Source organism: Phoxinus phoxinus, assembly GCF_949152265.1.
Source record: "Phoxinus phoxinus genome assembly, chromosome: 9".
Lineage (NCBI taxonomy): Eukaryota > Metazoa > Chordata > Actinopteri > Cypriniformes > Leuciscidae > Phoxinus > Phoxinus phoxinus.
The window spans coordinates 9,985,220-10,010,320 of NC_136884.1; the positions used below are offsets into that span (position 1 = coordinate 9,985,220).

General features: G+C 40.5%; 1 protein-coding gene across 1 annotated transcript in view; it reads right to left on the reverse strand.

The window, feature by feature from the left end:
* plxna4 (plexin A4) overlaps positions 1–25,101 on the reverse strand; it is a 201,332-nt gene that overhangs the window by 25,693 nt on the left and 150,538 nt on the right. Inside the window, exons 7-22 of the mRNA XM_079622819.1 lie at positions 23,467–23,620; positions 20,736–20,835; positions 20,508–20,622; positions 14,597–14,797; positions 13,992–14,088; positions 12,519–12,709; positions 8,736–8,887; positions 7,975–8,092; positions 6,778–6,914; positions 6,144–6,311; positions 5,749–5,842; positions 4,090–4,329; positions 3,854–4,000; positions 3,178–3,412; positions 2,121–2,263; positions 508–776 (exon numbers count right to left, since the gene is read on the reverse strand). Coding sequence (XP_079478945.1) covers positions 508–776; positions 2,121–2,263; positions 3,178–3,412; positions 3,854–4,000; positions 4,090–4,329; positions 5,749–5,842; positions 6,144–6,311; positions 6,778–6,914; positions 7,975–8,092; positions 8,736–8,887; positions 12,519–12,709; positions 13,992–14,088; positions 14,597–14,797; positions 20,508–20,622; positions 20,736–20,835; positions 23,467–23,620 — 2,561 coding nt within the window. The remainder of the gene's footprint in view (positions 1–507; positions 777–2,120; positions 2,264–3,177; positions 3,413–3,853; positions 4,001–4,089; positions 4,330–5,748; positions 5,843–6,143; positions 6,312–6,777; positions 6,915–7,974; positions 8,093–8,735; positions 8,888–12,518; positions 12,710–13,991; positions 14,089–14,596; positions 14,798–20,507; positions 20,623–20,735; positions 20,836–23,466; positions 23,621–25,101) is intronic.

Genomic DNA, 25,101 nt, shown 5'->3' on the forward strand with positions numbered 1-25,101 from the left:
AAAAAAACCCAGAAGAGTTCAAATGAGTGGAGAGGAGAAAAATCAATATGGTATAGTAATAATATTGCCTTCTATGCTGTTAAAATACAGAGATACAAAGAAGTTGATTGCATGGGGAATTAAGCTTCACATATCTCCCTAAATTCAGTAGGTTTTTAGTGCACTGTTAATTGGATCTCAAGCTAATTAATCCTAATTACAATTTAATGATGAGCATGTCAGTGAATTCCATGTTTGGGAGAGAAAGTGTGCATTTTAATGTCCCCAAAAGCAATTATTCCTATTCAGCGTACTGTAGAGTCCACGTTTCAAAGACAATTCACAGAGGTCATCTGCTCTCATCAATGGAGTTAACTATAATTAGAATGAGGCAGATTGAAATGATCCCAAAATTTAGAACATGTGCTCTGTTGATTACACACACGAGGGGCATTTATAATCAGTAAAACCCACTGGACTGCAGGACTAGATTTTTGAGATGGCTTTTCATGTGCATATGTCTAGTACCTTCTGAGTAAGAGTTTGGGATGGTTTTTGCTCTCCAGGTTCTTGTCAATGAGGTCAGACAGCAGGTGCTTGAGCACGTCGGTTGCATACTCCAGTTTACTTTGCAAAACAGTCATGATCAAGGAGGCGACATTGCCGCGGTCTCGCATGGAGAAGCCTCTCTGAGACTCCAGGGTTCGGATGAAGGACAGCAGGAAAACCTTATTGTTGATAAGCTGTCCAAACAGTTTTAGGCCTTTCTCCACCTGTTCCTGTCTGTAACCTGGCACCTGCAGGAACAAAAAGTGAAAACAACAGTTACAAACAGAAAATTGTGAATGTGATTATTCATCAGCATATTCATTAAATTAATGAAATCAAATTATACACAATTTACTTTCTAAATACACAGTTTTGGTATTATTTTGCATGATTTATCAGTGCATGTTATTCCTAAGATTTTATTTATTATTACTACTTGATGGATAAAACCAAGCCCTGCCCTACATTTTTTTCCTCATTGAATGTCCTGTTTCACTGAGAAAAGCATCCAATTATGGCATTATTTCATGTAGTTTTCCTTTCAGCTAAGCAACTCATCATAAATTGCTCTATTCTTATTTTTGTGAAGTTTAAGAATGCTCACTTAAACTTTAGCTTGGCTTATTTGGCTGGAAAGCTTTTTCCAGCCCTCTCATTTGGCCTACAGCATTCTCTGCTAGTGTCCAATAAAACACCCACAGGCATTTAAACTGAAAAGAACCAAATACTGTATATATATTTAAAAAAACACTATGCAGATGAACAGGCTACATTTAATAAAAGCTGCTCACTGTGTTAGAATGAATTCATTGTGCACTAAGAATACCTGATGACAAACAATTAACCAAGCAGAGACCCTCATGACATCATTTGATATGATTTGCCTCATCAATAATCATTAAATACCCATCAGAATCTCTAGACGGCTCCTGTCATTAGCTGTGATTTTACAATAAACTTCTCCAGAGAGAGGAGACGTTTATTCCAATTAAGTCTTAATTGATATAGCTGATTAGAACCAGAGATCATCTGGCATTAGCAGGTAAGGTATGGCTCGTATGTTGGCTGAAGAAATATGTGTGATTCAATTAAAACTGTCCATCACTCTCATAGCGGGGCATAAATAACTTGTAGCTTGGTGTACCATGCATTAGATTTCAATTCTGTTCCCCACACCAGTTGTGTCACATGTCATTACTGTTATTAACAAAAGAATGATTGTGAATCAGAGAGCAGCTCATTACTTTAAGAAAAAAGAGCAAGAGAAAGAGACTGCATGTAGATTATAATGAGAGCTGCTGCCTTTTGTTTACTGAGGGTGAACACAAACAGCATAGTGACAGCTTTAATTCCCAACAACCCCACTGTGCTGTTAGTCCTTCAGAACAAAAAAAAAACAAAGAACAAAAAATATACTTAGCAGCCATTAATGTGACTGTTCCTCACACAGGTACAATGCAGTAATTACATGCATACAGTACATGAATATGTAAATATATGAATATACATCTCAGGAACTTAGTAAAGGGCCCATTGGATGCAAATTTATTATTGCACAAAACATTTTTGCATCATTAAAATTGTTAGGTTACCTCAAGGTCTCTAAGGACAGGGTGCTCCTCGATGCCAGGGAACAGAACACGCATGGTGTATGTGCGGTAGTCCAGGAATGGAATACCAGCTCCGTCCAGATCGCTGGTCAACTCGTGAATGTCTGTCTGCAGCTCTGCAAAAGCTGCGAAAGACACATAACATGAAGAACAAATAGGTTGAGGTCACTAATAAAAAATTCATAGAAAAAAATTGTGAGACAGGCACCCACCCACACAAAATAGTTTTTTTTTGTGGGAAAGAAGAAAAATACTGCATACATGACAATATTCGCTCAAATACACGAAACATCAGACCTATCTGTATGTGTAAAGTAATAAGATCCTAGTAGATGAGTGCTGATCTTCCAGTTGTGCGCTCCTATTCTAAATGCAAGAGCTGTCAATCTGAGTGATGAATCCAAGCACACTCCCACTGTCATATAGCTTTAGCAAAGTAGCATGTAATGCCACTGAGGACGTTAGGTTGTATCTACACGTTAGGTTGTGTTTGGGTGATACTATGTTCTACTGTGGTTTACTAATATTTAGTAAAGCTAAAAACTAAAGCACGGCCCACATCCCAAAGATATATACTGTTTACATATACTTGGTATTGTCTGGTCTTTACCTGAAACAATTATGCTTGTTCTATTCTGCTAGTCGAGACCTTTCCAACAATATATGACACAAGACTATCTGTTATGTATAATGCCTAACATATCACATCTTTCAATAAAGACACATTTAAAAAAAAAAAGTTTTGGCATATATTTTTGGCTCATATTTTTTACCTTTTTCTCTTTCAGACAAAAAGGTCAATTGCATCCCTATTTTTATCTCATGCATTGTCAAATTTTAGTTTCAGAGGCACTGAGGTCTTATTTCTCCAAGGTTCACTCACTTTCTGGCCTTGCCACTGCTGTGCGTGTTTCTTGCAGAAGCTGTTTCTAAGTATTTTTATTACTGTTTCAAGGATTTTGCGAATCCGAGCAAGTTCTAACTCATAATCTGAATTGACATCACTTTGTTAATCCACTTCCCCCCCAAGACTACTTACCCTCTTTACACTCTAAGGCTACTCGGGACTCCAGGTTGTCCATCTGCATCTGCAGCCGCTTGAGGGTGAGGTCACTCTCGCGGGACTTGCGCTTGTAGGCAATGAGGACAATGACAATGAAGAAGATAAGGAGGCCTCCTGCACCTGCAATGCTGATGACGGCAGTGCTGCTGAGAGGGCTGTCAGAAGTGATGTGAACCACACCTGGAGAAAACTCGATGCCACCCACACGAGCCTAAAAGGTGATAAAAATCAATACTTTGTTGTATTTAAAATCAATACTGTGTGGTATCCTGTTCAATAACCTAAGCTATGATTCGATTCCAATCAAAATAGAACTAGGGATGGAGATATTTTATTTGATGTTATTGTGCTATAGTAAGACTAGAGGCCCAACAGCAGAGGGGTACAATGTGTCTGTTCCTTTTGCGAGTTCATGGCTGTAAGGGTCTTTGGCACTTTCTCTTGTACGACTGTCAACAAGTAGTGAAGCAGCCACCCAGATTTCTCATAGAGAAGCATAAAAGTATTTATTAGGTTTTCCAGCTCTAATAAGTCCTACTGGGGACGTATTTTCTATTTCTGTAGCCTCTCAGAATGTAAAATAATAGAGTCCCTAAAGCATTAGGTCACTGTGAAAAGTGGATATGTGCCCCAGTATTCCACCAGAACTTACCAGAACCTTGTGACGGCCAGTCAGATTGGGCGATTCACAGAGCAGTTGAGTATCTGATACAGTTAATGTGCAAGGTTTATCTCCAATCAGAACAGTGTAGTTGAGCTTCCCATTGCCACCCGGGGCTGGAGGGAGGAAGTTCTTACCCTGAAATTCACATTCACAAACATATGTAGCAACTGCATTGGAAAATCGAAAGACAGATAATGCAGAGATTTAGGTAATACTTGATTTACCTTGAGTATGATGGGAGACCCTGGCTTGAGCTCCTGGACCCCAGACACACTAAGCGGTTCAAACACTGGATTCGGGTAGTAGATGAAGTTGGTGTTGTTGAGGGCCAGCACAGACTGAACATTGTCCAAGATGAAGCCAAACTCATCAGGTCTCTCTGGCAATTCCTTCTGCCTGCTCAGACTGTAGGGAAGCTCTGGGGCCATGCACTGCATAGTGGTGGGACTCAGAACCTGACATATCTGGTAGGGGGACATAGATTTGCTGATCATATTTGCTGTAGATGTGTGATTCAGAATAAAACAGAAACATTTAGATTCAGATTAACAACAATATTACATTTACATGGCAAACAATAATTCAGACTGTTTTAATTAGTCATGTCAAGGTTTCTAGAGTGCACACAGATATAATTTTTCTCAACAAAGCAGTACTAAATTATTAGCACTTTCAAAATGGTCACACTCTGATTGTGCCTGCAGTGCTGGCAACTAACTGCGCTCACCTCTACCTCCTTGAGAAAGATTTGACATTGACATCTCTCCTTGACCCTGTCTTTCATCTCTTTTTTTCATCTCTCACATAGCCCACATACACTGCAGCTAAATGCTGCAATCAGACCATTTAAGACTTAATCCCATAGATATTAACATTAAGTCAGTTTCTCAGATTACTTATTTACTTTTCCCCTTTCTTTTTTATTAAGAGGTCAGGTTTATTAAATGTAAAGTTATGGCATAGCTTAATTCAAACCTATATGCACATTCCATTTGAAGTGTATAAATAAAATACGTGACAAGACCCTTGAGTTTTGTGAACCCACACTGCTTTGCAGTTGACTGTTAAAACACCCAGACAGCGGACTCACCATCAAAAACATCCCTACAGATATCTCCAGTCATTTTAATTGGATTCCTCACAAAGCTGTAACAGCCAGGAAGACGAACCTTCACTTCCTCTAACACAAAGACTTCTATAGAAGGTCGTAACGGGTGGAATTGTTCAAGATAAAATAGATTTCAAGTCACCTTTTTTTTTTTTTGCGCACAAAGTCTGGTCAAACTCTTTTCAGACTAGTTATGAGCGATCGCATTACAAACAAGGATACGAGGCATCTTGTGCCCCACAAACAACTTCTTTCAGAGACTGCAAGGTAGGGTATGATACTTTTTTTCTGCTGTGCTTTGAGGAGCAGTGTGCCAAAGCCTAATCATATCGCAGCCCAGATGCTAAACGCGGCCATGTGTGAGATACGTGCATGAGATAACATTACGGTCTTTTGTCTCTGTTGCCTTTCAATCAGATCTCACTGAGTGCAGCCTCCCATGGCTCTTTGGGTCCATTCTGTAGACGGAGAACATGATACCCTTGTCTATGCATCCACCCTGTGTTACGACATTCTCCTCTTTCCTGCACAAAGGGTACATTGCTGCTACTGCTGCTGGGACCTGGCAGTCTTCCTGTTCTCTGTCTGTTTCTTTGTCTCTCTCTCTCCCTATTTCCTTCTTTCATGCAGCTACTGTCCTGGATCCAATGGTGCGCAGCCGACACAGGTGATTGGAGCAGGTGGAATAGTCTGCTAATGGTCATTCCAGTTCACTAGCCTCAGGTTAGGTGAAGGCCGAGTGATCGTTTACTGTGTGGAAAACGTTTGCACTTACGTTGACCGTCTCCAAGTTCTTATACTTGGCTCTGATGAGAGGAGTCTGGATGATGTCCAGGTTTGTCCCGGTCACAGTCAATGGTGTATTGCCACTGTGAAAACACCATGTTTATTTACTTTCACTTTTGGAAGGTTTTGACTTGGCAAACATTTTCAATTTAATAATTTAAATTTCCAATTTAATTCCAAAAAGTTCAATTTAATAAAATATATATTTTTAATCAAAATAATCAACTATGTATTAACTTTAACCACATAATGTCCCCAATGATATCAAGTTTGAAAAGTAAAAATAATGAAAAATAATATTCTTTATCCTCCCCCCTCATCTTTGGGTCTTGGACAATGTTATGGGCAGTTTTCCCAAAGGCCCTGTCTTAAATGGCTACACACCTGAAAATGCTCCACTCAGGTTCAAGTTTGGTGATTGTGGGATCTTCCACATACTCAAACTTGAGATCTTTGTGAATGTGGGCTTTATCCACGAAGGCCGATACGGACACATTTCCGTAGCCTTGCATGGAGGCATAAGAACGACACGTTATCCACTGTCCTCCTCTCCTGTGTCATCAAACAGGGAAAAAAAAACAATCACCAAAGATTTTCAGATAACTAGTGCATGAATAGATGCTATTTATACTTTTTTTTTTTTTTTCAATATTTAAAACTAAAAAACTTTTGATAAAAAATTAAATTATTTAGTCCATCGTCATCTATTATATGTGTATTGATACCTGCTTAGGAATTTTTGTTTATTGCTGTTGTAATATTTAATGGCTGTAAAGAGTATTCCCATTAAAGTAAAGATTACTAGACCTAATTTAATCTTTCACTCATATGATTAGACACTGTGGCTACACCTCAAGCAAGAAGAAAGTGATGGCTATGGATGTTATTGATTAAAAATCAGAAACTCTCAAGCTGTTAAGATCAGTATTGACTTTCTCTTAGAGTGACCTGCAAATGAACCAAAAGAATGACACCACCTCAAAAGGGCATTGCACTGTACTTTTCCATTCAACCCTACCTTTGATAGGTACACTTCTGGTCTTTGAACATGATTGACACATTGCTGCCCGCGTCCAGGTTGCTGCCGGTGATGTTGACGATGGTGCCGCCAGATACTGGCCCTCGACTCGGCTTTAGACTCAACAGTCTAGGGATCTGTAAAAATCAAGGTAAACAACCAATAGGAATTATTTACAAGCGTACAAATCACACGGCAGAGGTAAGGTGGTAAACCCTCATGTTTTTCAATCATCTGTATCTCTTTCCCAATCTGATTATCACCTCCTTTTTCTCAGAACACCAATTGCCCTCCTCACCCAGGAATCACATAATCCAATTACTACATGTGAATGAGACATAAAAGCCATTAATGTTTGCATAAAACTGATAAATTCTATAAATGGCCCCATAACAAGAAAAATGACACTGCAGCTCAATTCATTTGGATGGCTGGATCGCAATCTTATTATGGATGTTATATCAGCATGTGCAATGGGAGTGCTAGAAGGAAAAGTGTAGCATGGATATAAAAATGAGTGTGGCCAGTGTCGTGCAAGATCCTATCCTCCACAGAATCATATTGAAAGATATTTTAATTGGTCTGAAAAATCTTACAAAATTGCTTCATCATGTATGTGGTCTCAACCATAGAATTATGTTAATTAATGTATTGTACAAACAAAGCAATACATGGTCAAACTAATAGTTCTTAGATTTCCTCAGTTGGTTAGCATACTGTTAAATGATTTACCTGCCAGCTTATGGTTTTAGGTGCACCATATTTTATTCAAATTAATAATAATAATAAAAACAAGCATACATTTGTTTTATTCATCAATTGTTTTAATAATTAAAGATCCATATCAAAGGAAATAAATTACATTATGTAAAACTCACAAAGTAATGCCTGTGCAAATGGGGACAGGATTCTGTGGGAGGAAAATCTTGCACAACAGCAGTAGTAAATTTCAAGTTTTATGGTTAGCCTCTCCGGATGTTGACCGAACATTTGGTGGGGTCAAGTGCTCGCTGATATGACTAAGTACATCAGCAGGGCTACAAGGCCATAGTGTTCACTCTTTATTAGAGACACAACAGTAAATCCAGGCACTTTCAACCCTGAAGTGGCAAAGACTTGTAATTATACAGAGATGATTAAGATCATGGCAGATGGACCAGCAGTTCATTGGGGGTTATTATTTGCTGTGGTACTCACCACAAAGTAGTAGTACTTAGACGACTTGGCCATGAACTCGGGACGACACTCTCCAACACACACTTGGACGTTTCCGGCAAACTGGCTTCTTTCCGCTTTTCCCATTTCACACACAATCCTGTAAAACACACACATACACAATAAATCGACCAGAACAGTTACACAATAACAAAAAATAATAATTTCTGAAACATTAAATGAGGGACTTTAAAAATGTATGTTAATACATTTATATATGCAGGAGATAAACAGTTAATATGAATGAGTTATTCTGCCGCCTCATTCCATGGCAGGTGTCAAATTTGCTCATGCACCACGGTAAGAGGCTTATCACGGCGTACAAATAATAATAACAATAAACCTGTGCTGGTCTAACCTGCAGCAAAGAAACGCAGAATGGAACGCAAAGTTTTTTAGTTTTTTTTTTACGTCAGGACAATATTACTGAAGAAGTTTTCATGCTGTCAGCAGGCCAAACACAATTATCTTTTGCTGTCCTGACCACAGATTAAACATTTCTTTAATGCTGTCTCTGTGTTTACGGTTAATTAATATCAGCCACTTTTAGAAGACGCTGGGTTCTTAACAACTATTAGCAGGCATGCATTACACAAACTCATCTGCAAAGAACAACTGTTTGAGGTGATTCAGTTAGTCATTAGATCCAGGTTTAAATTGTTGTCATTATGACAAAATTACAAAGAAGTGTCAGATCTGGCCTAGTACTACAGGAAACCCTGTAAGTGGTACAAAACACTTACTGTTCTGCTGGGATATATCCCTCGGGTACCGGTGTACACTCCACATCTGCAACCTTCACATAGTCCTTAATCTCACTGAACTCCAGTCCCAGGTTCTCACCACGGATAGTCACCAGCGTTCCTCCCTCACGGGGCCCTCGAAGCGGGGTGATCTGTAGACAAGTCACAGGGAAGCGTTACATGCAATCATTCCCATAAGATAAGAAACAACATGGAGGGCTCCCACAGCCCCCCTAGCATCTCCACCATTGGTACAAACCAACAGGAAGTGGAGAATGACTCAGCAACCGATTCCTTCATGCACCTGCAGGAGTCAGTGATTGTGAGACGGTGTGAGGGGCGGGAAACAGTGAGAGAAGCTGTGAGTGATTTGGTTCAGTGGGATAATTGGGCCACTCTCTGTCAGAGCGTCAAAGCCTGCGTGCTTACGGTGAATAATGATCAGCCGCACAGCCAGCTGAGCCAGCCGAGTCCTGCCTATAGCAAAAACAAAGCCATGCTAATTTATGAACACAGAGTCGGCGTCTGGGAAAAAATATGCAGACACCAGCATGTGAAATCATATGCTGCTAAGATTGGAATATAAACACAGGCGTGCACGAGGATGCTTATTTTCATCTGTGCATGTCAGATGATCAAACACCTTTTATTCTTTGCTCCTCGGGATGCTAAGCAGTACTGCATCCGGCTGATTAGAGTATCTAATCTTATCTGATTACTAACATATCTGTTATGCACTCTCACAGTGCTATCTCTCGAATCTTCATGCTTTCACTGGTATCATACCATTAACACAAGAAACACTTGGCTGTGATTCATTAAACACTGTTAAAGGAAGACATTTATGGTGCATTAAAATGTAACGACTAAAAAGAATCACACTTAATAACTTAATTGGCAATTCATGTGCCATAAAACATATCTTGTGATGTGAAGTGAAGACAGAGTTAACTCTGCTCAGTAAGGTTATTATTAAACACAGTAAGCAAGATCCATATGGTAATAGCAGAACCAACCAGCCAATCAAAATAAACTATTCTTCCAGCTCTAGTTTTTATCAGTACTACACTACACTTTTATAATATAATGCATAAAGCCTATTCAAACAAGACATGTGCTACCTTGGATGTTTGAGTATGAGATTCTTGAATGCAAGTAAAAAATAAAAATAATCAATAACAATTCATTTGTAACACGTAAAACTTAAAACGTAACACTAACACTTAACATATTACATGTAACTGCAAAAAAAAAGAAAGAAAAGCATATGATGCCCCTGACAACACTAACCTCCCAGAAATGTGGGGAGAGGGTAAGAAAGAGAAAAGCTAGCATGCAATTCATTCCCACAGTGCATTTCTGTGAATACTTTTGTGATAATATAGGTCACTGTTTAGCCAAAATCACACAAGAAGAACATCTCTTTTAATGAGTGTCTATCCATCAACACTATAAAAAGAGCCCATCAAACATATTCTGACAGTCTTGACCCACGTGTCTGAGGTCGGGCCTCATAAGTGTATTGACAGCTGGGCTATTAGCCCAAATGTAAGACACCCATTCCTCATCTTGGCAAAACGAGGGGCCGTCGGATCCCAAAAGGGAATATAGACATGTTAACATCTCGGCTCTGTCATTATTTCCTGCCAGATAATGATCCAACTTTGGGTCAGAGATCTCATTAGCAGCACGGTGAGAGGTAATTTCCCTTTAACCCATCACATGTACTGATCTTAGCAGAGAGGTTCAAGTTTTTCACAGGTTCTTTATTGGCTTCAGAGCACTGTGGGAATATCGATATCCAAAAGACTCTGACTGTGTGTTTAAATTTTAAATATGCCAGTGTAATATGAACATACCCTTTGTGGACAATTTTTTTTAAGTACATTATAGTACTGTCGTAACTTATCTCTCCAGTAATCCAGTCTTGCTCTTATGATACTATCAATGTCTTTACAATGCCCTTAGGGTCTTATAGCTTCATGCAACCGGTTTGAGTATTTCAATATACCGAATGATAATTTAAAATGAAATAACAGACCCACTTTGGTGGTTTACTGGAAAGTCACTGTAAAATTGCAACCTTCTGCTGAGAGAATGAAGCAGGAGTGTAAATGAATATGAGAGGGAGAGAGAAACAGTAGTCTCTTTTCATTAGGAGATGGGGAGCTGATTAGATTTGTGACTTTGACAAGCTAATTGACGGTTGTTGGAGGAAAAACACTTAATCACCATCCACTTCAATGTCAGAGAAAGATTCCTCATCTACAATGTCACAGTAATAGAGTGCATTAGAATACATTACGACCTGTGAGCCGATCAATTGAAAGAAAGACGCGGAGAGTGATAATCAGAGAGAGTGAGAGTATTTATGAGGCACGAGGAGAGCTCCGATCTGCAGATGGAATAAATAAAAAAGAAGACTTCAGTCCAGGACTTCCCTTTATAATACCTGTGGCTTCTCGTCTTCCATTTCTGTCTTTCAATGTGTTCATTGGCATTTAGAACCTCAGCTATGATCAAACAAGCACTGAAGATGTTTGAAGGGATGGTAGTTACCAACTTTAAATTGATTGTACATTTGTTAAAAATAAAAATCTAGGTACATTTGCAGAGTGAATTTAGGATATTATTAGTGCTCAAAGTATTACACTTTAGTGCACAACTTACTGTTTGTACTACAGACAATGCTAATTGTTACTTTTCGAAGAGATTGAACACAAGATTTTAATCTGACAGATGATAAATCTGGGGAAATTATTGTATAGACAAAACATCAGAGAGACTAGAAACTACCCAGATGATATTAACAACTACACAGGAATGCCTCGACAACCACCAAAATCACCCTATAGCATCATGGCAGCAACTTTCGCTGGAGCAAGTTCCAAAAATCTAGTCATTTATGTCTAGTTGCTTAGAAAGATTTTGAGCAGTGATCTCTTTGGCTTAAACTTGCCAATGACAGAACAGAAGACGATTATGAATTTGGGATTATGCTTTCTATAATTTCGCCATTCACATCCACAACATTCCATACTTTTACATTTTTCTGGGAACGAACAGTTCCTTGTGCCAACAGGTTTCTGCGTTTGATTAATACGCTTCAGACACATCTGCTGTCCGTCATTCAGAGCCTGTGGCAAACAAGTAGCATTTCCCCTTCCGCTATGTTCATCAATCATTTTGATGGGGTGCTACAGATGGGGTTGGTGGTGCAGAGGCTTCTATGTTCCTCCTTTCCTCCATCCATCCACTCTTCCTCGCCATTCTTTCACTCTCAGTATTCCGCCCAAGGTCGCACTTCCATCATATCTCTTTCAGCAATGCACCCATCTGTTCATCCTTCACCTTTTCTTTCTTTTAATATCAACTGTTCATCTCCACAATGATGGGTAACCATAAAACATGCATATGTCAGTGAGTACCGCTGAGATGTTTGTTTATTTATGATACAAGGATTTTATTGTACCTGTGGAACGTGGTGATATACTAAGAATGATAAGAACCCAGACGCTTAAGACTCAGCTAAAAATTTGAATAAAATAGAATAAAATTTTATAGCCATTTACAGTTCTCCATTGAGAATCTTTTCACCTCTAAACCAGTCATAAAAGTACGGGCCTGGCTCTGGGAGTGACCTATATATACTGTATAGAGTGCGGTCCAAAGGTCTGAGACCACATTGAAAATCTTAAATGGACTGCATTTGGATCTCAGACTTTTGGAACCCACTTTGTGTTACAGTATGCTTTCATATGTACTGGTGCACCGTGGTTTTACCTTTGTGATTCTGGGGTGCGTGCACTTGCTATTGATGCCATTGTGCTCGAGCCACATGCTCTGCGGGTGAGGACAGTGCTGTTTCAGAGAGCAACGGTTCTCTCCCTTACACCACACACAGCCAAACAGAGGGTCCGCCTTCAGACACAGTCCACAGCTCTCCCGTCGTGCGTCACACTTGTACAGGTGCACTGGAGATACAGGAAGGGCAAAGGTCAAGTCATGTTGGGAGACCCATGGGACACTGATTAAAGCAAAATGGAAACTGATGTAATTTGCAGCAATGGCCAGAAATATTTCTAAAAATAAAGGAAAAACTATAGAAGGTTTAATATATTCCCTATTTTCTTGCTTCCTCTCAGCTCTAAAGATAATTGCTCTTCTTCTCTGCTCCCTGGTACAGTGATATTATGTTTCATCTCCATGGCAACCAGACAGGCATTTTTAATTGCTATTAGATGCTTGTATGATCCGTCCATCAACTGCTGCCCCCGGAGTGGCTCCCCCTCAGCGGGAAGCGAGGGAGGAATCTCACATACTTTACTTCCACTCTTAAATTAGCCTAACCTTCACACAGATTAATAACACACTCACATGCATTCGTGCAATGTTCATTGATTTGACTTAAAGCAGGGGGGCATGTTTAACTTTAATCCAAATCCATTTCATATCAATGAAAATGTTTTTAGAACTTCTAGTCTTGACATTGATCTTAAATCTCTGCAATAAGTCTGCATTTTCCTTTAATGGTCAGAGCATCTTTTTAAGTGCAAAAAATAATTTCCTTAATCAGTATGTTTGTCTTGTTTTCCAGTAAAAACAGCTAAACATCCACTTGATAAAAATCACTGGAGAAACAAAAATACAAAACAAATTAAAATGCAATATCATGAATTGAGTTTATTTTTCTTACCCCATTAGCAAATTGTCTTTGAGCAAAAATCTGAATATTATATTATAAATATTATATATAATAATAATATAATATGTAGTATTACATATATTATTTAAATATATTAAAAATACAATTAATATATAATATTATCAAATTATGATCAGACAAAAAATATTGATTATGATGAACTATGTACATAAACTATGTTGAGTTTAAATACATTATATTCGGTCATATATGTCTGTGTAGAGGGTGTTTGTTGGCTACTGGTCTCTGACTCTAACAGGTTAATTTGAACACTTAAATACTATGGCAGATCTAATTGTGACATGTCTCTGACCTTCTTGTGTGGTGCAAAGATATACACACAGGGAGAAGATGAGAGGTGCGAACATGAGCTATTGTGATGTATTAAGTAAAGAAAAGAGAGAAATAAAGAGATGATGAAGAAGTTAAGCAGAAACCGAGGCTATCAGCAGTCAACTCCACCAGGATGTCAGGGGATGGATGCTGCAAGTCTGTTGCCATGGAGACTGAATCCAGGGGTACTAGCAGGGCTGCCGGATCAGAGACCTCACCTTTGTTTTGGGCTGGGTTGTCAATGCTGAAGTCTCCGTTCCAGATGACCATCAGATCCACAGGGAGGCTACTCATCTCCATCCCATCATACAAGTACTGTAGCCGTGGGAACGAGAGAGAGAGAGAGAGAGAGAGAGAGAGAGAGAGAGAGAAGCACACATTTACTAGTTTTCTTCACTAGAAGAATGCTTTTATCATTCCTGGCAGGTTCATCCTCGGGTAAGTCATCACAGCACACAGTGGAGAGGACTCCAAAATCCCTACACTGCTGATGCTGGGAGAACAAGCAAACATGCACTAAATATTCAGGGCAGAATGCACTTGTGACTAAAATAAGCCGCTCTTACACAATCTCCAAACAACCGCTCCCTTTTATCATGTCTACGACTTTTTGTGTTGCTTAAAATTCTGCGCCTTGTTTCTGAGAGTACCCTTGTGTCCACAGACAAATTCGCTGAAACGTTTACTAAACACACTCGTAGTCAAACACACACACACACACACACACACACACACACACACACACACACACACACACACACACACACACACACACACACACACACACACACACACACACACACACACACACACACAGTCTTACCGATGTGTTCTGGCACTGTACACTGGAGCTGTTGAAGCGGAGGGCAGGAACTCTCTGCTCCACACCCTGTATGGTGAGCACACACTCGTACCCCCGCTGGCCCGACTGTGGCTGGGGGAGGTTCTTGGCCCGAAGGGTGATGGGTTTCACCACGTTCACTGGAACTAGGATACGATCCGCTGGAAGCAGCTGAGGACATTCCTGCATGAGAAGAACAAACTGCAAGGTCACAAATTGTAAGTATCAAAAGATAAATCAAAGAGATCCCTTAAAATATGCCAGAATCTCCCTGGTGCTTCCTTTAGTATTGAGCCTAATAAAACCACAAAATGGGTGTGGGCCTGTTCTTAGTATCAAAATCTATCTTGACTGCTCACTGGGCTGAAAGGTTGGGCCAATAACGATGGTCTGAAGCTTATTAGCATGGCTGAATTGCTCTGGGGCACAGTTTAAAAAAGTCATTATAGATAATTTGACAGCCTATCTACAAAACGAAAATAAAAGTGAGTGCTGTTAATTCAAGCAGACAAAAAGATTAAATTTTAAAGGGAGACAGAGGATAAAGAACTTTTCAGTGTACTTTTTTTCTTTCTTAGTCGCTGACTACACTCTATAAGACTGATGTAATGTTGTCTTTCAGATACTATGGAAGAAACCAACGAGGTGGCGCAGAGTGGTATTTATGCAGTGCAGGGTGATCAAAGTGCTCAGGCGGCTTTTGTAAGATGAATACAAACTGAGGTGCTATCTGAACCAAAGCAGCTAGGAATGCAGATTGAATACTGAGTGTGAATTTAAAGATGCGCCACAGTCCGACTGCAGCGAGGTAGTATTTTGTATGGTATTGAGGTTGGGCCTTAACCCCATTTTCAGTTTAACTTTCATACAGGATATTTACAGTAGGAGAGATGGTTTCAGTTTACTGCACATGAATGCACAGCTTCACAAGCAAGGGAGAAATAGATACTTAACTTAACATGCCAAATAAACAAATACACCACCCACATGCATAATTGCAGTCTTAAATAAAACAGCAAAGACACTACAACACACGCCCCCGACACACACTCTGACCATCATATCTCCACTCACACAGGCTCCGGATATTAAAGTCATCAGTAAAAAGACGAAACTGAAATGCACACCCATTCCGCAAAGGGCAGCCCTACACTGACCCAACTTTCAGCCAATGTTTTGGTCTCTAAATCCTCATTTAGAGCCCCTGCACCTTGATAATAGCTACTCAGCCCCATGGTCTACAATGGCCTCTCTAAGTCCTTCCCCTGACCACCCTCCAAGGATTTATCTTCCTATTACACTGATATAATGTGAACATGTTTATTGGCAGCAGTCTCAGTCATAAATAAGGCATGACAAGGGAAAACCGCCCACTAAAACACCAATATCTTTGTCCATCCACGCCCAAGTCTCTCCTGCCCTTTCTTCTTTGGCGGAAGGTGTCTGGCCAGCCCCCCCCCCCATCTCCACGCCTCTTATTGACGGATGAGCAGGGCTCTGCTGGCAGCTTTATGCGGAGGGAGATTGACTCCAAGCATAACAACAGTATAATTGAAGGCTGGGAGGCTCTAATATGGAGTCTTCAGAGACACTGAAGACTAGGGCTGTTTTTGTCAGGCCAGGTTATTAAGTCTTTACAAGGAGGCTGAGAAGAAAGGACAGAGATGTATAGAGAAAACTAGGCGGGAACAAATGAAACACTCTATTGCTGATTTCGAAACCGACTGAGCGATTTCGCCAAAGAATGTCGCCAACATTTTTGAAGGGCACAACGGCGATGGTTATGGCAAGTTGCTTGTGGGGATTGAACCAGCAACATCATGGTCTCAGAGCCTCAACCATTAAACCACTTTACCCCATCGGCAACAAACTAGATCTTGTGGTCTTGCTGCTTTGAACTTAACTGAAGCAGATCAAAAAAGTGGCCACACTTCCTGTCTTGAGGCTCAGAAAGGGAGCCAGTGTCCGTCGAGTCCACGAAGAGAATGATTCTTGTAGCCTCGAGCCAGATACAGCTAAAGAGTCTTACTGGAAGAGATGTTAACAAAAAAATGCAGAGACGGTAATTCAAAATGCATTCATGTGACAAATGACTTGACATTGCGGTTTCCTTCCTTGTCCGTGACGCGTGTCAAATCTGACAAGACGTGCCCGAGGCGGCTCATTTGAGGTGGGAAAACAAAGCAGGGTTTGATTTAAAAAAAAAGGAAATTATCATTATAAATAGGCATTTTACAGATAAAAAAGGCTCTAGAGAGTGTGTTTACAGTCTTGGTCTGAGCAAGAGAGGCCCGAGGGTGAGCTGAAGCATAATGATGTGTTTGTCAAAGGGACGTGGAGTGAGGCAGACAGCAATTGGGCTCTCGATTGTTTACTACTGGGGGGGGGGGGGGGGGGGGGAATCACATTCAACTGACTGCAGCTGAATCTCCAACGTCTCAGAACAGGACTGATATAATTAGACACTGAAGAAAGAGATACTGTAGGTGGGAAAAAGATTTAAGTCCAGTGCGTGCGCTTCTGTTAGAGATGCGCCGAGACAAAGATAGTCATTGAGTGCGAGCGGGGAGGAAGACGCCCTGGCACAGAGAACAGAGGGTAGCGAGCTGGCACGGAGTGATAGATCCATAATTAGAGCTGTTTGAGTATGTATGCATAATGGCAGCGTTCAGTCGGGTAGAAGATGAAACGCCTAATTCTCTCCACAGCTCTCGTGGTGTTAGCTGGATGATTACCAAGGCTTCCCTGCACTCCTTGCGCTTTAACGTGCCTCCCTACCGCCAAAGGCAAAAACCCTCCTCTCTCGTTCCTTGCCCCATTTCACTTCCTGCGGCATCACACATACTCTCATCCTCTCACACCTCTGACATTTCCTTTCTTTTCATCTGTTTGTTTTCACTCTCGCTCCCCTCACGAGCTGGTATTTTCTTCTTCAAGTCTTGTCTTCCACCTCGATCTAAATGATTTTTACCTCAAAGTTCCTCCCCGAGGAAGGCAAAGCAGAGAGGCCATCTCATGGTTCTGATCTCAGACCCAAATCCTTCTCTTCACAATCTGTAGCTCAGTTGTACAAAGCCGCCAATTGTGCCTGTCAATTAACATCTTAAGATGGTAGAGAGTTCACTGGATCGATCAGTTCCTGTTTCCCACACCCCTCTCCTTTTCTTTCTAATGCCCCATCTTCCATATTGTTCCAAAATCGAATGAGCTACCTCACTTTCTCCTGTCTATATGCAGTTTCATTCTAGACCAGCATCTTAACAGTCATGGAAACTCAAAAGACTGATTTGGATCGCTTTACATGGGCGGCAACTCATACGTGTCATAAATAGTTATCATCATTCCAAGTGCATGGAAGACTCAACTCACAATTGATTTCAATACACATAAAGTGAAAAAGGTATTTTGTGTTAAATGGTCAAATTTCAATAATTGAAAACCTTTACATTTTACTTTATATTTACATTTATATTTGTTTACAAAACTAATTTCATGTATTTAAGCATGATTAAAAGTTTTATAGGTTCATGGGAATTGCTCTAGTGTCAAGATTTGACTGTTAGTGTGTCTATTATTCAAAATCTCAGCACAATTTCACATTACCCGTCGTTAAGGCATGCTGTAAACAGGCACTTTGCAATTCCTAAAAGGAGGTAAAAATCCAAGCTATAACAGAAGTTGTTTTCTAAAGTGCAGTGGACGTCTGGGTTAGGACGGCATGCATTTAGTCATGCAGCATTATGCCAGTAGCCAAGAATGAGACATGGGGGATTGACACAGCCAGCAACTGACAGAATTTAGCACTTCCTTAGTACACAAACTCTAGCCAGAGAGTAAATCAAGACTCGTAGGACAGTTGGAAAACAATGTTCACCAAAAAAAAAAAAAAAAAAAAAAAACCTGGACTGAACAAACAAAAGCATCATTATTTCATAATTACAGGGAAATATGTCAAGATTTATAGGATTACAATCAACCACTGAGTTAATCCACTGACAGAGCTTACCTCAAAGCATCTGACACCCCGCGGTTACTATTTTAAAAAAAATGCCTCATTTAATAATTCTGGCTAATCTATAACCAAAAAAAAAAGAAGAACAAAAAAGTGTGTGGTTTTATACAGGGGCAATTTCTCAATATGCAGACTTGAAAAAGTTTGCCATCACGTAAAACTAATTAAGAAAATGCTATTACAAACACTGTAAAACATAATTGTTGATTTAACTTTTGCCGTACAATTTTAAATTCACTGAAATTAAAAAAATTGTTCATACAAAGAATGAGATTGGTTTAATCAACAGAAAATCTAAATATTATGCTATCTGAACCACATAAATGATCTAAGTTGACTTGACAAAAGAAAAATTGTTGTGGTAACAAATCATGAAAATATTTTTTTTCAGTAAATGCTAAGGATAACACTAATACACCCTGGATATATTATGATGTATAACTGGAAAATCCAATTAAAATGAGAAACTAACTGAGAAGTGAAAATGACTTCAAAAATTTGAATTTTGACACCAAACATAATTCCTTTTCTGCTGTTGTTAAACATAAAAAGTGTCACACAAATTGAAATATGATAATGAAACTAAAAGCAAACAGCTGAAGAAGACCCGTCAGATATTTAAATGTGAGAGACTGTGAATCGCAGACACAATGTTGGTAAATCTTGCCAGAGACAACATTCTGATGCTGTGGCACGTTTTATTTATGAATGTGGACTGTTCTCCTGTGCTCACAGGCACATATTGAAAGGCTCAGACTACAGGGGGGCTTCTCGCTTTCACCATCCATTGAAAGACAAGTCCGGATTATTCAGATCACTCTCAGCAATCCCTTAATTGGTATAAAACACAGAAATTCATCTGTGGAAGGTCAATGCAAAAGGTCATCTAATTTTTCCATGCAAAGTTGACTCGTCAGCGTCTGCTCGGAGGATTTGCACGGTAAACATCCCCAGTCATTAATTCTAAACCACCCGGAGTTTGGAAGGGGATCTGAGACCTCCGGTACGAGGGGTTAATGAAATCCAAATTAAACTCATTAACTGGACAAAACACCTGCCTTAAAACAAAAATCAAACAAAAACATCCAGTGGAAATGTCATTAACATGTGCTAATATTCAGTTCCTGCTTTGTGTGCAAGTCGCTCGACACACAATAGGGAATCCTAATATTAAACTGGTCAATATTGACAGCGTGTCCATTTGATAATTGGAACGCCAAACGCTGGCAGCCAGAGAAACGCTTTGTTAAGAGATGTTAATGAATGCTAAATGATGAGGATACACATTTGTGTGTCTAAAATACATAGCCTCAGGGGGCAGGTGTCCTCATAATTCATTACGCATTTCAAAGCTAAGCAAACAAGCACGATGTACATAATTGTATGTTCATGCTAGCTGCCGACTTCTCTTCAGTTGCATGACGCAAATGAAATAAACACATTGTGATCTGTGCCATGTAGACCCTCTGGGAGGGATTAAAGGGCACATCAGTGAAACAAACTCGACGGCTCGACCCTCCTTGGCATCTCTGAGAGAGAGTTAGGAAAGTGCCGAGCCCCAACAGCAGCTTTTAATTTATCTGATGGGCCTGCGGTGGCCTAAAAGCATGAGAGTAGTGCCAATATTATTGATAATTTACATGGAAAAAGATGTTGGTGGGAATCCAGATATTAATATGAGAGATTTAATGAGAATTAAGTCGAATTCAAAGCCAGCAGACGTGTATGAAGTGGCTCGTGATGGGGTGAGGCTGGGTAAGTTCTCACAATCGGGACAGGACCTGAACTGCACCTCTGCACCAATTAACTAATTTAGGTCCAATTGAGAATGATGATGGCCAATTACAAAACCCGATGTGTGACCAATCACAAGTAACTCACCTCTGGCTGTTTGACACGGCCCTCCTGGAAAGAGCAGCTGCTTGGGTCATAGGTGCATGTGTGACGGTATTTGCACCAGTGGCACTGGTATGGGCTTCCGACACAGGACAAACACCTGAGACAAGGAGAGGGTGCACATTTAGATTTAGATTAGTTTAAGTATTCTTGCAAATAGATGGGATGTTACACTACTGCACAACATCAGTTGTAAATACAAAAGATACTCACGACTTGTGAACACTGCAGTTGTAGAAGACAAAGCTAGTGTTGGCAAAAGCAAGTCCCGTCTCTTTTGATTTGAGGTAGAGCTGGACAATCTGATGGTCACCTAAGAGGCAGGAGGAAAACATTAAAAGTGTTGACATAGTTGCTACATCAGTTGATATAAGGAGAGTGAGCTACCGGTAACTACAGAGAAAGCAGATTGTTCCAAAAGGTGAGTGACAATGCACTACAATGTTCATATTCATATTGGGATTAATTTACCCAACATTTGCGTAAAGTCTGTATACAGTATATTCAATAATAATTCACTCATTTTATGATGAATGGTAGTGCAACACACAATATAAATAAAATAGCCACTTGGCAATTGGTAAAGTCATCATGACATTGCAGCAGCCATTAGAAGATCCGGTTCCCATAGAAACAGTCAGTGTCCTGAGACGTGCACACTTGGGACTCCACATGCGCATTGGCTGGACCAACCTGAAACAACGCTATTTGAGCATAACAAACAACATTTATAGGTAGGGTCATATAAGCCGTTTTTGAGATTTAGGCATTTCCCCATTCAAGTAGATAGGAGTTTGTTTTGCAAGCTCTGGAAACCTGTCTAGAAGCATTGCAAATATAACCGACTTTCTTCAAGGGAATTTGTGTCTATTGAGTATTTTAATGCTTAGATTATCACACTGTTAGCATAGCAACATGCTAATTCAAAACACTAAGTTTAATATAAACTAGCAATTATCTCATTCATACACCAACGACACCAAGCTGTCTTAATTAGGTTATATAGTAAGTAGTTTACATCGTGTTTGGATAATAGTAGCTTTTTGAAGCTAAGGAATAAGGTGACTGCTCCTCTCTGCCAAAAATGAGCTAAAACCCTTCCCATGAAATAATCCCTGAAGGAAAGGAGAAGAGACACAGAGTGAGAGAAAGAAACCTGTACTAGTTAATGGAAATGTGGCACAAAAGTGTCCATCTTCAGAGTGTTTTTGTCTGAGCTAATGAAGAAGCTCATGTTTAATTCAACATGCCGGACACGACATCTCCCCTCTCAAAGGAAGATCATAGTTTTTCCCCCATTCTCCATTTATTCCAGTCTCTCCTTTTCTCACATATTTCTCTTCAACCTCTTTCTTGTTCTCCTAATGCACTCCCCTTCCCTGTCGTGCGGTGTTTCTTCAACAAAGAGTGAATCATTCATCAATCACTGTAAAGTGTGCCTGACAATGAATCTCTCCTAATTAGCTCACCTAAATGTTACCTTGATGGCTGGTATCTCCGGAGTGTGTGTGTGTGTGTGTGTGTGTGTGTGTGTGTGTGTGTGTGTGTGTGTGTGTGTGTGTAGGCCCCCAGCCACCCGCTGCAGAGTATGTCCGCCTTTAATGAGTCACTCAGGACATACACGGTTACCATGACACTAAGAAATGAAAGGAAAGTGAGGAATATGGGACAGCGCACGAATAAATGACCTATAACTGCAGGGGTATGTGTGTGTGCATACAAAATCCATAAAAACGCATTTTGATTCACAACTTTAACGTTATGACGCATCCCAGTATTAGGGGTTAAATACTGTATGTGCATGACAGTGATGGTGTATGTATCTAGTAGTGTGTGAATGTGTATAAGTGTGCACCCTCAGGTGTGTAATAGTGTACTTATGCAGTGGTGAGAGAGTGTGTTTTTGCACTGCGGCATTTCAGAGCTCTGGGCCCTTGCAGATTGGGGCGACCTGTAATTTCATGGTGGCCTGACTAGCATGCATCATTATTCACACACCTCACACCTCTGCGCACGGCTCTTTCAACCTCACATTCAGGCCGCTGTGCCACTTACTAGGATAATTTGCGGGTGTTTCTATCCGAGATGCTCCGAAAGAACACTGTTGCTTCCATTCAGCCTTGTATTACGTTGTGTTTTTCTACCTGTTTTTGCCCTGGAAACACACGCGGAGGAGTATTCCCTTGTTTCTGCAAGCGCGCGTCTTCATTATCCTAACGCTGAGACGTTTTCATATTATGAAAAATTACCAGCCTCTAGACAGCTGCCCAGATGTGCGCTCGTTTCAATTATGTCGGGGTAACCAAGCACGTCTTAGAGAAAAGAGAGGCGAAAGAATGGCATCTACGAGAGTGCGGAAGAGGATGGCAAAATGTTCTCTCTTGAAAAATCTTTTCTCTCTCTTATCTGCTGGAGTGAATGCTGTCAAAACCATTTCAGCCGAGCAGATGGAGTGAAGAGTGTCATCAGTTCAGGAGATCCAATCCAATCACTTTACTTGAAAAATCTCTCAAACCTCTGTGCCAATGGAGTCTCAAAATGAAAGACTGAAATGGAGAGAGACAGACGAGAGAGCAGGAGACAGAATGCCAAAACTGCCTCCCTCTTGACGACCTTTATTCGCTCAATTACAAAACACGTCCTGCGGCAAAAGTCAACAGCTGCAGGCAAGATAATGAGCATGTAAACTTCCATCTCTGCTCAGGTGTTTATGTCTATCACTCTCTTTCTTTCTTAGACAGTCTTTCCTCCTTCTCTCTGATATAAATCCAGCATCTCTGGAGTCTGGAGCAGATTTCTCGATCCAGCGTCTCCAATTATAAAACTGTCACAGTCTCACTTTTAGTCTCAGTCTATTAACACTGCCACAACAAACGTCAACATTCAGGCCTTTCGCCCAATTTCCTCGTAAATTTGACTGGTTAGTGACGGCATATGTTCACACCTTGGTCTACGACAATGCGTGGAACTTCCTTCTCCGCAGGAGAGCTGCAGGTAATGCGGTTCCCTTCGACCAGACCGTCCATCTCCGCCAGGTCCTCAAAGGTGCAGTTGACCCCCGCAGAAAGTTCTGGCACATTATGTGCCTCCAGCACGAGCTGTCAAAGAAAAAGAAAAGACAAGCTGAAGTTATACAGGGGAGAAAATAAAAGGCAATAATGGACAAGACAAACTTTGGTATGTATCGCAAACTGACACACCATCTTTGTGCAGATAATAAACTAATTTTTGCTGCCGCTGCTCCTAAAACTGCTGTAACGTGGATATTTTCTCACGTCTGTGATCTGAAAGGCTCTTGAGAGAGAAGGAAGTCTGCAGACTCCACACATGGGAAATCTCTACCCAGCCGCAGACATCAAGACATCCCAGAAAACACACGTAGCCATTCCATAAATATCCCAGCTGACACGTGGCCAACCGCACAGCGAAATCAGGCCATTGAACCAGCGGCCACATATCTCCTAAATTTCCAGGAGGAAATTGTCCAGAGACATCAAGAGATTTCAGTCAGCCATCAGTCAGCTTGTACTGACTCTAATGTGTTTCACTGAACTCAAGTGGGTGGGAAATTGAGAGAGAGAAGGAGAGAGTGAGAAAGAGAGAGGGCTATGGGGTGAGAGTTTTCATTCTCTTTTTTCTTTATGTTCTGTCTCTGTCCTCTCCATCTCTGTTACCCACAATGCCCTCTGGCTCCCAGCCTTCGAATGAATTTCAAGCCCTGCTCTGAAGCACATGTTGCCTGACACCAGAGTCAGATGAAGTGAGAAACGAGGGAACGATGGAGAATAATGAGAAAGAGCAACTGTCATGAGACAAATAAATGCCCCCTTTACACCTGCCATTATATTGTGGGTTTATTTTTGTTTCTGATTGTTTTTTTTTTTATGAAAAGCATTCTGAATTATATGTTTCTACAATTTGATAAATGTGCAAGGAGTAAAAGAATATCCAGATACCATCTGGATACAAAACGTATGTTACAATGTCAAAGAATGCGCTAAATAAAGAGATTGCAGGGAGAGAAAATAATGAAGTTTTATATAGTTAGAAAGACACAGCCAATATGCTGCCGCTCTCTCTGGCAGTTTGACTCTGTTGGGGGTCAGTTTGGGAAAGCGTGTAGAAATGCTCTGTGAGGGCATCATGGGAGGTGAAGTGGATAAAATCGGAATATCCACACTAATAGGAAGCCGCAGCCTTGCATAGAGTGGCCCTGCACCCAGCATTACATTGGTGATATGGCCTGAAACACCCTTTACTCAACCGAACGGCTGACCGGGGCTGTTTTTAGATTGCTGTTTAATGAAAAGGCAGGGACATGTTGCAGACACTTTTCCCATCTCTCCCCCTCTCTCGCTGTTTTCCGCTTTCCCATTAAAGTTCAGGATGCACCGGTGGATGGCGGCGCCACTCTGGGATTTAATTTATTTTTCCTTTTAGAGAGAGATGCAGAGAGAATTTCTTCAATTACATTTCAAGCAGCGGCGAACAAACCCTCGCTGACCATGATAAATATGAAAATCATCCCTCTCGGAGAGGGACCCTACAAACAAACAAAAAAAAGGCCTCTTGCAGCAGA